At 36.1% G+C, this 15,497-nt stretch overlaps 1 protein-coding gene across 1 annotated transcript in view; it reads left to right on the top strand.

The window, feature by feature from the left end:
- The first annotated feature begins 578 nt into the window (after window positions 1-578).
- LOC145687841 (uncharacterized) overlaps window positions 579-15,497 on the top strand; it is a 55,849-nt gene continuing 40,930 nt past the window's right edge. The window contains exons 1-3 of the mRNA XM_081761299.1: window positions 579-831; window positions 13,152-13,281; window positions 14,363-14,546. Of these exons, the coding sequence (XP_081617425.1) occupies window positions 769-831; window positions 13,152-13,281; window positions 14,363-14,546 (377 nt within the window). The 5' untranslated portion in view covers window positions 579-768. The remainder of the gene's footprint in view (window positions 832-13,151; window positions 13,282-14,362; window positions 14,547-15,497) is intronic.

Here is a 15,497-nt window from a genome sequence, read left to right as displayed (position 1 = left end):
ACTTGCCCCTAAAATTAGGATAAATTTACACAAAAGTAGAAATTTCGGGGGGTTCGGACCCCCAGGACCCACCCCCTGCGTACGTCCTTGCCCGTTTCCTTCGCCAAGTGAACTTTGTGTTGGACAAACACCGTGTGCGTGGGTTTTCTCGGAGTTCTCCTGTTTCCCCCCACTTTCATTCCATCATTTCATTCATCTCTTATCACCACCGTCTCCTTTAGCCTAACCGGCATAATCGTAGGACGTAAAACACAAAGATATCCTTTCATTTTTTGTATCAATATTCCTTATCATTAGTCATTACTAAAATAAACAAATTAATTCAATTGGATTATAATGTTAATTTATATTTATTATTATATAGTAATTTAACTTGCTTATTTGTAATGTTAGAATTAATGATATTTTTATATCTATGTTTATTTTAAAAAATCAAAGAAAATTTGAACTCGTTCAGAGCATAAGAAAAGTATATGATAAAGCAGAAGACGCGATTTCCTCGCTTCCACGTGACGTCACGTACCGAGCGACCAATACCAGTCCGAGTTGCATTGTTGGTGCCACCTAGTTGAGTAAATTCGTTGTTATTTGAAAGTTTAGCTGGTGTGTTGTGTGGACGGTTATGCACGTCGTCGTGCTTTGATATGTCAATAACCGTTATTGTTTTAATTCGATGTTTGCTTTTAAATTGTTCCTTAAACTGATAAATGTGAGCGTCTGTGTTACGTGTGTATAGTTTATTTACGTCAAGATTTGAACTTTTAGACGATGTCGGGTGAACGAAATTTGATGGTTTACGACCGTCGTGGCCAGGACTTCGTGACTAAAAGGGTAAGGAATACTAATAATTAGGGAAGTTCTACTTGAAGTTTTGGATGAACTTTATAATACATGCTCCAGCTACAGATTAATAAATTGGACCGGATTAAAATGGTGCTAGGGTACCGGTCCAACTTAAGGTAGCTTAGGGAAGTGTAGGTCCATTTTGTTAAAATTAATAAGTGTAATTTTTCGTATCAGCGTAAGGTTACCAACTAGAGTAGCTACTGTGAATTTTACCAAAATAATGATGGCATATATTCCGAAGTTGGGCGTCCGCTTTCGTCAAGTTTTTTCGCTGTTATCTCCTTTCCACACTTTCTGCAATTTGTTATTAAGTTCATTAATCCGTGCTCTTCACAACCTTTTAAAAGATTTTGCTCGTTATCAACGTATTGCTTCACAAATGTTAAAACTGCTAGTTCATTGCCCTTGTACATTCGCCATGTTGATAACATAAATGCTCGTTTCTTTCCCACAATGCAACTGTTCGGTTACCTTGCGCCAAGTAGTTCCCTCCGCTCGCCGTATAGTCCCATGTTTATAACCGCTTATATATAACAAATAAACAGGTTTTTCGAGACTTTTATATATTATCAAGCATAGAAACGATCAAATTATCCATATCTTTCCTGTAAATTTTAAAAATTTCGCTGGAAACGGACGCCCAACTTTGGAATTTAACCCATAATGATAATAATATTCAAAGATAAGTTTTAAATATTTCCAATTTAAATTTGACTCAGTAATAAAGATTTATGGATTTTAACAGAAATTGAGATGGGATTTAATGCAGAGATGAACATAACCTCTGCTTGTGTTTAGTACAAGGGTTCCAGGAGCACGTAAAAAACACCAAATTTACAGGAGAAATGAATGATGCAAGTACTTAGACGTAACCTAACGTAACCAAATCTTACCTAACCTAACATAAACTAACCTAAGCTAACCTGAACTAACCTAAACTAACCTAATAGTAGAAATAAGCGAAATTGTACCTTTTTTTTTTTTTTTTTTTTGGAAAATTATGCGGGAACCCTACACTAATATAACAAACTAAACTAAACTAACCTAATCTAACCGGATGCAAACAGAAATTACCAAAATTGTAACATTTTTTAGAGAAGAGAGCAGGACCCCTTCTGCTAAACATAGGCCGAAAAATATGTGTGCGTTATGTCCGATATTTATGGATTGCTCAGTTAGTGCAGCTTTACAATACGGATCCATAGTAGTAATAGTAGTAGTAGTACGAACGGGTTGGAAGTCCCGCAGAGGTTGGCTGGGTTGTGTTCTCGACATAAAATAGACAAATTAAAGACTTGCCCAAATTTTTCTATACATTTTCCAATCTGTGGATCTGTATAGTAAAACTGCACCGACTGTTTTTGCGTCAAAATTCTTGACGTCTGTTGATACGTTTGTTGAGCGGATTGTAAGATTTTTCGGGGAAGGTTCTAGAACACAGGTCCCCCTTCCCATTTAACTATAATAAAGACAAAAAAAAAAGAAGAAAAAAAAATGCCCTGCGGGGCTGTAACCCGCCTTCAGTCGTTCTCTCTCGCTCGGCAATACTATGTGAATTAAATATTGAACTTTGGTACAGAAAGGAACGAACCTAGCTACTAACTTATATGGGGGGACCTGTGTTCTAGAACCTTCCTGATTTTTCGTAACGTTTAGTCTGATTTGTGGACATGTTTTGCGCACAGAACAGCGGTGGCCATGATGTTCTTTAGTCATTTCATACCGTAGTGGTGAGGCTTTTCTCTTCAAATAGTTCGTGCGAGATTATATTGTGTTTTCCAAATGCAAACTTTTAATTGATGATAGGGAGTGTGGAGTATACATAAGTACTTTGCAATCGAATGAGTCGTGTGGTCGGCGCATTAATCTATATCAGTTATGTCTAAACAAGTCCGTCTAACATGTCTTACTTCCTATATTGAATCATGTCATGCTGTAATTATTACAGAGATTATTTACAAAATATAAGCTAAATTATTATTATAGGCATTTTTGGCAGGGTTTGCCCAAGTGGGCCCAGCCTGAAAGAACCCGCTAGGTTTTTGAGCTTCTTGTTATGATATTACTAATGGAAGTTTTGATGTACATAAAGAAAACTGTGCTTTCGATAAAAACCCGCCGTGAAAGAAATGCTTGGGAAATTCCCGCAATTGAACTCGCAAAGCATCGAAAGTCAATGCTTCAAAATAAAACTATTTATTTTACGCTGGAAGATCTTACTTTAAGACATTTTGAAACAATCCTATCATATCATACCATATAACTATATATAAAACTACATGAGCTGACGTAAATTATTGAACACTTCCTGTAGGGCTACCATTATTAAATTTGGCATGATTGTAGCTTTCCGAAACTAACAGACAGGAAAATTGCCCAAACTGAATATTTTTAATTTTTAGGAGGTCTACAGAGGGGATGAAGAATTTCTCCGTGTTATTTAAATGGACCTTTTTTTGGACATATAATCTCATAGTTTAGGTACTTAGAATTGGAATAAAAACTTTCTAAACGTTTTCGTTTGCGTTACCTAAGTGAATTATCAGAAATAAAAAATTCCAACCGTAGAGTGTTTTTATGCAGAACTGAAAAATCTTTCCCATGTTATTTATATTGGACGTCTTCCACACCCCGAAATGTTTAGGCACTTCCGGCAGAAAAGTTGCCAAAAGTGGACATTTTTAATTTTTTAGGGGTCTAAACTGGGACGAAAAAATTCCCATGCTATTTAAATGGGCGTTTTCTTGGGATACTAAATCTTATTTTTTAGACAGTTGAAATAGGAAAAGGAACGATAGAATTGTAGGTTCAAGAGTTGCGAGGCCGTAGGCCGAGCAAATATGAGGTACTGGGGGCGGAGCTCCCAGCTAACGAAGGGCTAGTTAACATTATAAAATATGATTTATAACTTTGATAATTGTTTTAAATTGATTTTCGGTAAAGTACCGTCTTGCAACAAGTGATGGTGAAGTTCCCGTGATTGAACGCACAAAGTATCTAAAGTGAACTTACAAAAGGATGTTTATTTCATATATGGCACTTTGAAAGATTTTTTTTTTTTTTTTTTTTTTTTGTAAAATATGAATTGTAATTAATTATATCTTTGTTTTCAATTAATATATTTGGTATTCATATTTGGCGAACATCACGGAGGCTCCTGGTATGACTTGATCTAAATTTGTTCGTTTGTCTGCCTGTATCATACGCACTACAAGGTACAACTTTCGGTCTAAATTTTCGGAGTACAAGCACGGGACACACTAAATTTCCTGTATAGATTTTGGCAGTATACCAAAGTAAAATTTCAAAATGGCGTGTTTTTATAGCCGGTATCCACGGTACACAGTGCAATTTTTGGTCTTTCGATTTGAAATTTTCAGAGTAGAAGCACGAGACCCTCTAAATTAGCTGTATATATTTTGACGGTGATCCAGTGTAAATTTTCAAAATGACGGCCATTTATATCAAAACGGCAGTTAATAGAAAATTGTTGCAAGTTGATAATCTTAAAATGTAAATCACATTTTAACACTTTTACCCCAAAGACATTGAAATATTTCGAGAAAACCCAATTGAACTCGAAGAAACCAATTAAGCCCGAGAATAACCGGAAAAAACCCTTATGGGCCCAGGTGGGTTGGTTTTTTTTAAAAAATACCAGACTTTTTTCAAACCTTGATTTTCGGAAAACTTTGTATTAAAGAGAACTACTACTTGTAATTTTTTAAATAAATTATTCAAGTCATGTTGTAGGTTTGTTAACGAAACATTTATGAAATATGAACAAATTTTCCACAATCATTTTTGAGTAAATCGTCCGTGAAAAGTTCACCCCCAGGAATAAACTAACGAAAGGAGGAAATAATCAGTTTTTTACATACCAAATCCTCTATAGGTGCAAATTCTAACGTAAAGAATGAAATAAGTGACTGGGCAGGTCTCGAACCTGGGACTTGCGGCATACCGTGCCGATGCAATAACCACTACGCCACCTTGTCCACTTTACGTCCGAATTCGTACTTATAGAGGATTTGGTGTGTTAAAGTAACGCGGTTCCTTCCTTCTTTCATTAGTATGTGTGAAATCACAACCGTCATAAGGTGCTTGGTATATGGACATGGGATTTTCCAATCACAGCAGGGATCTCTGGTATAACCCACGTAGTCAAAGATGAGAGCACCGACGTCGAGGGTGAAAGAATGGGTGGCTGTTCCGGGAAGCGGACCGCGTGCCGTAGTGCTTAATACATCGGCACGGTATGTCGGAGGTTCTGGGTTCAAGTCTCGATCCAGCCGGTCACTTTTTCACTGTTTACCTTGACCCTTCTGGATTTTTTCAGGTAAACGGCATATACCATATTGTAGGGTTGTAAATGAAATATTGCTTTATGAAAACGAAGTAAAATAGAGCAGGTTTTTTTTTCACCCTTCAGTAAACTGCCTTTATTTTTGTGGACAGGAAGGTAATTCGAAAAACCTCTGGAAAATCTCGTAAAAATATAATGATCACCCCACTTTATTGTCTTCTATCATTGCTTGAAAGGAAATATACTGAATGAATTATATTCAAATGTCTAACAGGTTACTGAGTTTTGATGCGTGATCTCGGAATGAAAAAAAAATATGATTACGGGTTCTGTGGAGAAATTTTGTTTCTTTAATCGCACGAGTTGTTGAAGTAAAGGAAGTGAATTTTTCGCATTGTCTTTAAACGAGGTTTTTTTGAAATTTAACTCTCAATGGAGAATGTATAATGATGTGTTAGGTATTGTATAAGGCTTTCAACTATGGTGTGTAGTTGGCAAGGTTCTAGAAAACAGGTCCCCCTTCTCATTTAGCTTTAATAAAGACAGAAAACGTGCACTGCGGGGCTCTAACCCGCCTTCACTCGCTAACGCTCGCGCGACATTACTGTGTGAGTCAAATATTAAACTTCGGTACACAAAGGAACCACCCTGGCTACTAACCTATATGGGGGACAGTGTGTTCTAGAGCCTTCCCTGTGTAGTTTAAGGAAAGATGTTATTTTCGTTCCTTTTTACTTTTGAACGGCGAAAGCGGAGAAGGTATGATTTTGTCAGAAAAAAATGACTTTGAGATTTCAATGGGTTTATACAGTTCATGGCTCCTACATACTGAAAATGTTGTCTTTCGATGCATGTCTCCGTACGTCCCGATGTGTTCACTCGCCTAGACGCCACGTCAATCAACATATCCGTAGTAAATTTCTCAATCCCGGGTTCGAATCTCGGTCCAGTCACTCACTTTTTCACCCTTTACGATAAAATTCGCACCTGTAGAAGATTGTTGTGTAGTATAAGATATCGGTTGTTTCCTCCTTTTATCAGTATATGCCAGAAGGGTTAGTTTATTCCTGGGGGTGAACTATCCTCAAGGACACCCCAAGCAATTTTGTTCGTATTTTGTAAATGAATATTGCATTAATGACTTGACCATATGGCACAACTCCTTTATCCTGAACGTTCATGTCTGGTGCTTGGGGTCCCGGGTTCGATCCCCGTCCCCGCCAAGTGAACTTTGTGGTGGACAAACACCGTGTGCGTGGATTTTCTCGGAATTCTCCCGTTTCCTCCCACTTTCTTCATTCCACCATTCCATTCATTTCTCATAATCACCGTTTCCTTTAGCCTAACCGGCATAGTCGTGGGACGTAAAATTGAAAGATTTCATTTCATTTCGTTTATCCTGAAAAATCCCATGAGGGGTAGTGTAGTCTTGGCAAGAGATTTTTTCCGGACAGTTTTCTCGAAAATGATCACGCGATTTTTCACATTTCATAAATAAATATTTGACTAATAATGCATGATGTTGCGCAAGTTACTAAATGATAATGTTCATAAATGGTAGTTCACTCTAGGGAAAGAGCTCTTTCGAACGTTTCCCGAAGCTTCTTTTTAATTTTGTTTGCAAATAAGTATTCCAGTAGTAAGTTCAGCATAACTTGATTTAGTTCAAGAATCGAGTTGTAGGTGTAGTGGATGGATTATTATTAGTGGATATTCCGCCTTTCGGCAGGTCTTGGCACTAATGAGAATTTTTCAGTTTTAGATCTGGGCCTGGAAATGTTTCTTCCACGTTTCGTGATTTTCAGCTTCTTTTAAATCCCAATATTTCCTTCTATTTTTCAAAATTTTGCGTTCTTCGTATCCAGGTGTAGTTACCGGGTGTAATATCTACACATTTCATATGTATAGTTTTTTGATAATTGACAGGGTTGGCTAGTAAATAAAAGCGAAAAATGCTTTAGATTGTGTGAACTTCATGGTAACGTTTCCGTATACCTAACTATCTGCATTAGTTCTATCTCCTTTTCACCTTTTGATCAAGGCGTCCCATTTTTAATTCTCGGTCGAACCACCACCTTTCTTTCAACTGAAAACCAAGGCGATTCGAGGTGTCACTCTAAGTAAAGGTCTTCTCTGTGATAACCTTGATATTTCATAAGGATGTTAAACCTAAACGTACGAAATGAAACCAAATTATATATATTTCTACTTGAATGAATGCCTGTTGTTTTATAAAGAAGGCAAGGTTGCTTAAATATATTGATAGAAATTGGCAGAATTATCAACTGCCTACGTAGCTTCCAACATCGGCTTGGATTTGACTTTGTTTTAATTTTATTGAATGATATCTACATACCAAATTTGTAATTTAATACCTCAGTTTTAGCGTAGTGATTATGATACGTTGACCTTAACAGTTTACATACAAATACATTTTAATACTAACAGGATTTTCCCAATGGCTAAGGCGGGAGTTTCCCCGGTTTATATATAATTCAATATAATGTTTTTACTTGTGTAACTGTTTATCGTTTTGTCCTTCTGAAATGACTCTTAACAATTATATTAACGACTAGGCCTATGTACAGATCAGTACAACGTATTTTTATCAGGAGTCCTTTGTGAGTGAGTCGGCAATCGCATTTCTGACCAATTAGTCCCTGTTTCGTGTCAAAATGGACAATTTCTCTTGGATGTAAGCCGAGAAACGGTTTGGATTCTTCTTTAAGCTTATGTGACCCCTTCCAGCATAACCTTGTTGTTGTATTATAACACCAAGACGAAACAGACTAATTTCTGTCCATATTTAATTTAAATACATAGAGTAAATTATTTAAACCAAAAAAACGGGTTTAAACCAAAAGTACCTGGTTTTTTGGTTTTTCCAATATAAAGGATGGTTTTTGCAAACCCTGTAAAGAAGCGAAGGTTGCTTAAGCATGTTTGATAGAAATAGGCAAGGTTTATCAATTGGCTACATATAGGGTTTTAGTACATTCACTAATAAGCTTAATAGATACAATGTGCTATAAATTAGGAATGGCCAAAATTTTTCGGATTCCAGATTCTGGAAATTTCACTTTCCGGAATTGGCCATTCCTACTATAAATAAGACACTCAAATCGGTGTTGATCATTTTATTGTATTTATCACCACCTCTTTAAAATTATCGAAACAAAGAACAAATTAATCTTTACGTGACAATTTTGGATTTGGAAAATGAAATTTATTCTTTAAACTTATACTTCAACTATAGGAAATTGCTTTAAGAAGTCCTTTTTTGCTCTCAATAAATGTGTAAAATTCCTTAGAAGTAAATTTCAAATTTTCCGTGATACAGTGCCTGTCATCTCTTTAAAATGATGTAAACAGATGACCAAAATATATTAGTCGTTGATAGATGGTGAAAAGTGACAGTTTTGGGTTTACAAATGAAAGTTGCTTTTCAAGTCTATTCTTCAAACTAGATAAAAGTTTGAAAAAAACGGTCGTAAATGGGCTGGTAAGAAGTTTGCACCGGTCACCGGCTTTAATCAAAATAACAGCAATATTTCCGGCCAGGCCGGTGAAAAACCGGCCAGTTGGCAACCTTAGCTACATAACTTCCGATATTAGCTTGAATTGGACTTTGTGTGCAGACTAAATTGTAATTTAATATCTCAGTTTTAGCGTACTGATTATGATACATTGGCCATAAAATATTACATGTAAAGCAATATCAGGATTTTCCCGGTGGCTGAGGCAGGAGTTTCCAGATTTTAATAAATTTACTGACCGGACCTCCTAAATTTAAAATGGAGGGAGAGAGTCACGGTTTCCGAATAAGCGAATGTACTATTGGTGTTGGAGTGAAGTGGGTGGAACTTCCATTCCAAATGAAGGACAATTTCTCTCGGATGTAAGCCGAGAAGCGGTTTGGATTCCGCTTTAAGCTTATCTGACCCCTTCCAGCATAACACCGTTGTTACATAGTAACACCAAGCCGAAACAAGCTTATTTTTGTCCATATGTAGTATAAATACAGAGAGAAATTATTAGACCAAAAAGTCCGTTTTAAAGAAAAAGAAACCGGATTTTTTGTGTTTCTAAAAAAAATCCGGTGGGGGCACTCGGTCGAAAAATTGTCAAACGCTTTTTCAGACCAGCCACCCTGAATGAGGTTTTCCTGGGTTTTTCTGATTCGCACCAGGAAAATCCCGGGGTGGTACCTAACTTATAGGTCCCATGCCGCTTCCTTCTTTCCCTTTCCCCCGATTGTGTGGTCGACGTGGGACGTCATCCCTCAAAACGTGACGGGTAAATTCCCTTAGATGCCGAAAGTCCAGAAATCTAAATAATAATAATAATAAAAAAAAGTTTTTGCCGACCCTAATAGTTGAAATGTGTAGCTAACTTACTCATGCGCTTGTGTTGTCATCTCTTGATCACGTCTGTGACCACATTTAAAAGCATTTCCAATGATAGAAGATTATACATGGTATAGCAGTACTTTACAGCAAGATGTAAAGAAGCCTTTGTTTTGTATCACTAACACGGAGTGATACTCTTTAAATCCTTGAAAAAAGAAATGAAAGGGAATTTTCGTCGAATTGTTTTACTACTCAGTACGACACCTTCTTTCGTTAAGACCAATGTCATAGGAATTAAAGGTGAAGATTTATAAAAGCATAATTTTACCCATTGTATTGTAGCATTATGATAGTTAATCGCTGTCGAGCAGATACTGGAGAGTTTTCGGAATTGATATCATCACAAAAGTATTTGATGCGTAAAAGGTTGGACAAAGAGGTGTTTGGAAATTTAACGAACACTGAATTTCCAATAGCTACGGTAGGAATAATATGCGAAGCATTGATCTGCGAACTCGACAACCCATTTCCCTATCAATTACTTATTATTCTTAATACTGTTATTTAAATATTAATTTACATGTAAGGAAATAGATTTTGAGAAGGAAGTTGCGCAGAGCGCCATAATGCGTTGTTGCCAAATTTGAACGTTTACTGTGGTAGTCACAATAAGAAAATTCCTGCATTCTAGCGTTGCAGTTTGAAAGGCGGAACTTAGCTGTGAATTGTGGCAAGGGTAGAAAACTAATTTCTGCAGTAATTATCCGAGCATTACTTCCTTTGTTATCTGGCATCAGTAACACTCGACATTATCTGTCAACGCTGCACTATTCAAGCAGCGTTTAGCATGGCACCGAGAACACCTAGTGATCCACCTTAAGTAAATTTGTAAGTATGCGAAACCTACCTCGTACCTTCAATTTCATTCACCTCAGATTTCTAAGGTTGCTGGTTAAAGATTCGAATATTTCAAGTTGAATATATGTATAACGGATGCAGGCATTCTTGAATTCTTTGCAGTCTATTTGAAGGATGATTGCCCAAATCTAAATGAACCATATTGCAGTATTTTATTCTAGAAAGCACTAAGCTTTTCTTTATTTTATTTGTTCATTTTTTCTGACAACCAGAATTTTTCTCAGTCTACTTGTGGAATGAATTGAGTCGGAAGCTTTTCTGCATATATAGTCTACCTGATTTTCCCAGTTCAAATGTTTATCAAATAAGAGCCCTTTTTTTAATCAACAACAGGTAGTATTACGTTATTTACAGTTTGTTTGGGATATTAAAGTCAGTTTTTGACGTAATTCTTTTGAATCCAATGAAAATAACGTAGGATTTATTCGGGTTTATTTTCAGTGTGTTTTCTTTTCAGCACATCTCAATGTTCTGCGGGTCCTAATTTAATTTTATTAATACTTCTCGAGTATTTAGTGGATTTGCTGAGGCATAAAGTTCTTGGTTAGAGCTGTTGCGTGCTATGAAGTTTACAGAAACCAGGTTGAAGGAAAATTATCAGACTATTTTCTTGGAAGAAACTTATCTGCTCGTGAATATTCTAAAATTGTTGATGCTTCTGGTATATTCACAGGTCTATAATCTGAATGCAATGAAGGATAGAAGAGTTTCGCTATTGGCTTTTACAAAAGCTGCTTTCCATTGTTCATGATATATGCCCTTACTAATGCTCTTGTTACATTTATCTCATATAGGCTGCACAATATAATGCAAGATCTTTATTATTAGACTTCATATTTCATCGGGTCTGGTAGCATTTTATTTTATTTTTGACATTGCTGTTACAGTAATATCACAGAAGCTAAGTTGTATTATTTTTGTTCTGCTTAATTCGATTTAGTATATTTCTTTCACATTCAAGCAGGGTTAAACCAGCTGATAAAAAAAAAAAAAAACTAATTTAAACCAAAAGACGAAAAATGTCCGTAAAAGTGTGGGTGTTCGTAAAATCTTGATGAACACACATTTGTGGATTGTTACGTTTCACTCCCGTATAGCCTATTATTCGTATTATGCTCAGACCTAAATTTCCCATTCGTTACTCAAAGAGATTATACTACAAAAGCAACTTTTTTTTTATATATATGTTTATGAATGTTTCTTTTGTGATTTTTTTTTTTTTTTATAGTTTGTTATGCAATTGCAATCACAGAAATTCTAAATATTGTTTCGTGTTAATAATGTTAACTATTGATAAAATACATCGAAATGCCATACTTTTGTTGGGGGAGGGGTCATGCAAACCCCCCGAGAGGCATTTATTGAAATCAGAAGTATGTTTGGTATCTATTTATGTGTAAAAGGGTCAGAGCCAAAGTGGACTCAAATAATTCGTATCTTTAGTCACTTTTCTTAGTAATATGCAAATTAAGTTGTTGTATTTCTTTAACTTGGACTAATAAAAGTCATAGTGAACTAACTTGGACTAAATTAGTTCTTCTGTACTCTGCAGTATTTTGAAATTGTCCATATATAATTCTGTATAATGGTTTCACTTTTGCAACTGTTTATCATTTTGTCCTTCTGAAATGACTCTTGACAATTATATTAACAAGTAGACCTATGTAAAGATCAGTACAACGTATTTTTTTCAGGAATCCTCCTTGAGTGAGTCGGCAATAGCATTTGTGACCAATTAGTCCCGGTTTCGTGTCCAAATTCCTTTTGGATGTAAGCCGAGAAACGGTTTGGATTCAGCTTTAAGCTTATGTGACCCCGCCCAGCATAATCTTGTTGTTGCATAATAACACCAAGGCGAAACAAGCTAATTTCTGTCCATATCTAATATAAATACATAGAGTAAATTATTTAAACCAAAAAAAAACTGTTTTTTTTTTGGTTTTTTCAATAAAAACCATGGTTTTTGCCAACCCTGGTTTAAACCAAAAAACTTTTTATTTTTGTTTTTTAAATAAAAAACGGTTTTTGCAAACCCTGCATTCAAGTCTAAAGTTTGTGAGTTAAATGAGGTCTTTGTTCTACCTAGACTTCTGTATAAAATATAACTGTGGCTTATGACATGGTGACAAATTGAAGAGTTAGGTCATTCTCAGATTATAAATCCACAATTAATAATTTCACAGGACAAAATTTGTTACACTTTTAGTACTGTTGAAATTAACATTATTAACTTTTTGGCCTAAGAGATTTTGTTGTTGAATATTGCTCTATCAATTCGACAAACTATTTGTCTGGACTGGAGACCAGTCCACATTTTTTTGGTCTTAAGATTTTCATTATTGAATGATGGGCTTTTGAATGGTTTTCGTGTTACCGAAGGGGGAAGGGATGTTTTATGTAAATTAGGATTATAAAGGAAAATGTGCAACATTGTAAGGGTAAAGTCTTTGGAGACTTGTTTGCTTTTCTTTCTTAAAAGAGATATTGTACAGAAGAAATTAATCGTGGGTGATGTAGGGGTTCATTGTCGATGATAACTTCAAGGTACAGATTGGTCCGTCACACTGGAGATGGGTCTTTTTATTCTTGTCCATACCAGCAATTGGGTTTTCTGTTACTGTTGCAACGAATATAGCGTTGTTAATCTGGCATGTGTAGTCTATGTCTTGATGTATATCTTGTATTTGTACGTCTAATATTAATTTACTGACTTCCTTTTCTCCTATTTCCAGAGTCGGTGCCCCAAGTTGAAGGGCCCTCCCAGGCTGAAATGTAAGCCTCAGACATTAATGGCAGAAGTCAGTCGCTCTCTGTATACAAGATCAGCGAAAGCAGTGTCGTTCAGTTCTGGTGATTCAGAGAGTATCCTTTGTATATAGCGAAGCTAGTAAATTCAGATTACTTTAAATAATCTAAGGGTTGATATATTGTTTTTGTGTCGCGTTTCTTTCCTGATGCAATCAAGAGGTTAGTAACTATTTGTAGATAATTTGTGGAATGATTGACATTCTGCTGACGTAACCTTAAAAACTCCATTAAGAACATTTGCACTAATTAGTATAGTTATTTCCGATTTCAGTTCAGCAGTCTCGGTGGGGACACTCGATTGAAAAAGGTGCAAAAGCTTTTTCAGGGCAGCCATTCTGAAGTGAGGTTTTCCTCATTTACACGAGGCAAATGCCGGGATGCTACCTAATATAGAGGTCCCAGACCATTTTTTCTTTCCGCAATCCTTTCTTCCTTTCCTTTCCGTGCGTAGTGTGATCACCAAGGGACGTCTTCCCTCATATATGATGGGCTAACATGGCTATAGGCACCGAAAGTCCAGAAATCTGATTCCTAATCCGATTTTAGTTCCTGAATATTCCTTACATCATCAGGTTCTCTGCTTTTCCCAAGAACCTAGTTTACGTAGGCAAAGCAAAGGGCAAAATGTAGGATATAAAAAGGAGTTGTTTTATTTAATCACTGATGTCGAATGCAAGCGATGAGTGCGTTTCTTTTATACCTTACATTTTTGTAGTGTGTGTTTAGAAGTTTCGATGCTATTCCTTATCGGTAACTGCCTGGAACATACCATTAGCGAGTCATGCGTCAGCTGTGTCACAGGACTTACTACCTGTCATGTCTGGCATATCATTTCGAATGGAGTTCATATGGCAGCTCTGCTTTCTTTCACTGGAGCTGCAACCATTTTAGTTGCAAGAGGGAAGTCCGGCAGACCTTTTTATACGCATACTTTGAACAGGAAGTTGATTTTTTTTTTTTTTTAATCGTTCGTACCATGGTCCCCAAGGGAAATCCGAAATTTTAGAAATGTGATGCCTGCTAATAGATTGAAATCGGAAGTGAATAACAGCGTTAATATTATTCTTGAGTGTAGCGCATACTGAATTTTGCATTAATGGACATTTTGGCCTCTATTTTCCTTAACACTTTTTAGGTTTGTCACTAAGTCATCTGTATGATGATAGTATAGACTTACCGTATTTTATACAATGTTTCGACGTGGTTACCAAATTAGGCGAAGGATCCTTCGGAGAGGTGTTTAAAGTTCGTAGCAAGGACGATGGTAATTTCTACGCAATTAAGAAAACAGTGGGAATGTTTCGAAGTCAAAGAGATAGGTAAGTACGACATGCACATTGTAGTGTTTAGATAGTTATTGACTGTGAATATTTATTTTGGTTTTACCTGCTCAGTAAATAGGTGTATTTAATGGTTTAATGGTTACAACCTTGCTTCTGCTATAAGGGTTCCAAATTATCAATGTAGGTGGCTGTTTAACCGGCTTCGTAATGTAAGAGAAGGTGGGGGCAGGGATGGGAGGTTTGTATAAACTCTCGATGAACTATCTTGTATGGATTGTGTGCCACACGGTGATTATAGAATGGATTGGTAGTGGGGTCTTCGTTTCTATTTTGAGCTACTGATGGGTAACGTCGTGTCCCTTGATTTATTGGTGCTCTCGCCTTCGTTCCATTATTATTCACTTGCAGTTCATATGCATCCCATTATGTTAAATATAAGGAACAACAAGTACAAATATATATATATATCAGAATTTTCAATCCTCGTTACTCTGAGCATAGATTTCGTAGTTTAGTTAAAGTTCGGAAGATTACTAAAATTGAACAAGTTTAAACCATACTCGTTTTATACAAAGCTTCTCAAGCTTACAAAACAACATTTAATATTATTACTTGCAAAAACATTGAAGTTTTGAAACATAATATAAGTAATATTAAGGAGAATGCATAAATGCAATGGAATGAAGGACTGGTATATAGAATATTAATGGCATAAGGATGAGAGGGCAGAATTTAGCTAGTTAATTTTTAACATATTTATCTAGATAACTTGATGTATTTCTAAATCCAAAACTGTACTAGAATATGTCAGTTATAAATGGGTTTTCTCATATGTTCAGAATTTCAAATATATGCGATTTATTTTAGGGCAATTTCTGTTGCCGCCTGTTCCTGAAAGTTAGTAGACGGCATTGACAGACTTATACTGCCAAACGGCGGACAGAAACCGCAGTTTTAGAAACTGCCACTAGAGGCGATAGTAATAGT

Source organism: Thermobia domestica, chromosome 6 (assembly GCF_964235325.1).
Source record: "Thermobia domestica chromosome 6, izTheDome1.hap1.1, whole genome shotgun sequence".
Lineage (NCBI taxonomy): Eukaryota > Metazoa > Arthropoda > Insecta > Zygentoma > Lepismatidae > Thermobia > Thermobia domestica.
The sequence above is the reverse complement of the archived record's forward strand: the minus strand, read 5'-3'. Positions and strand labels throughout refer to the sequence as shown.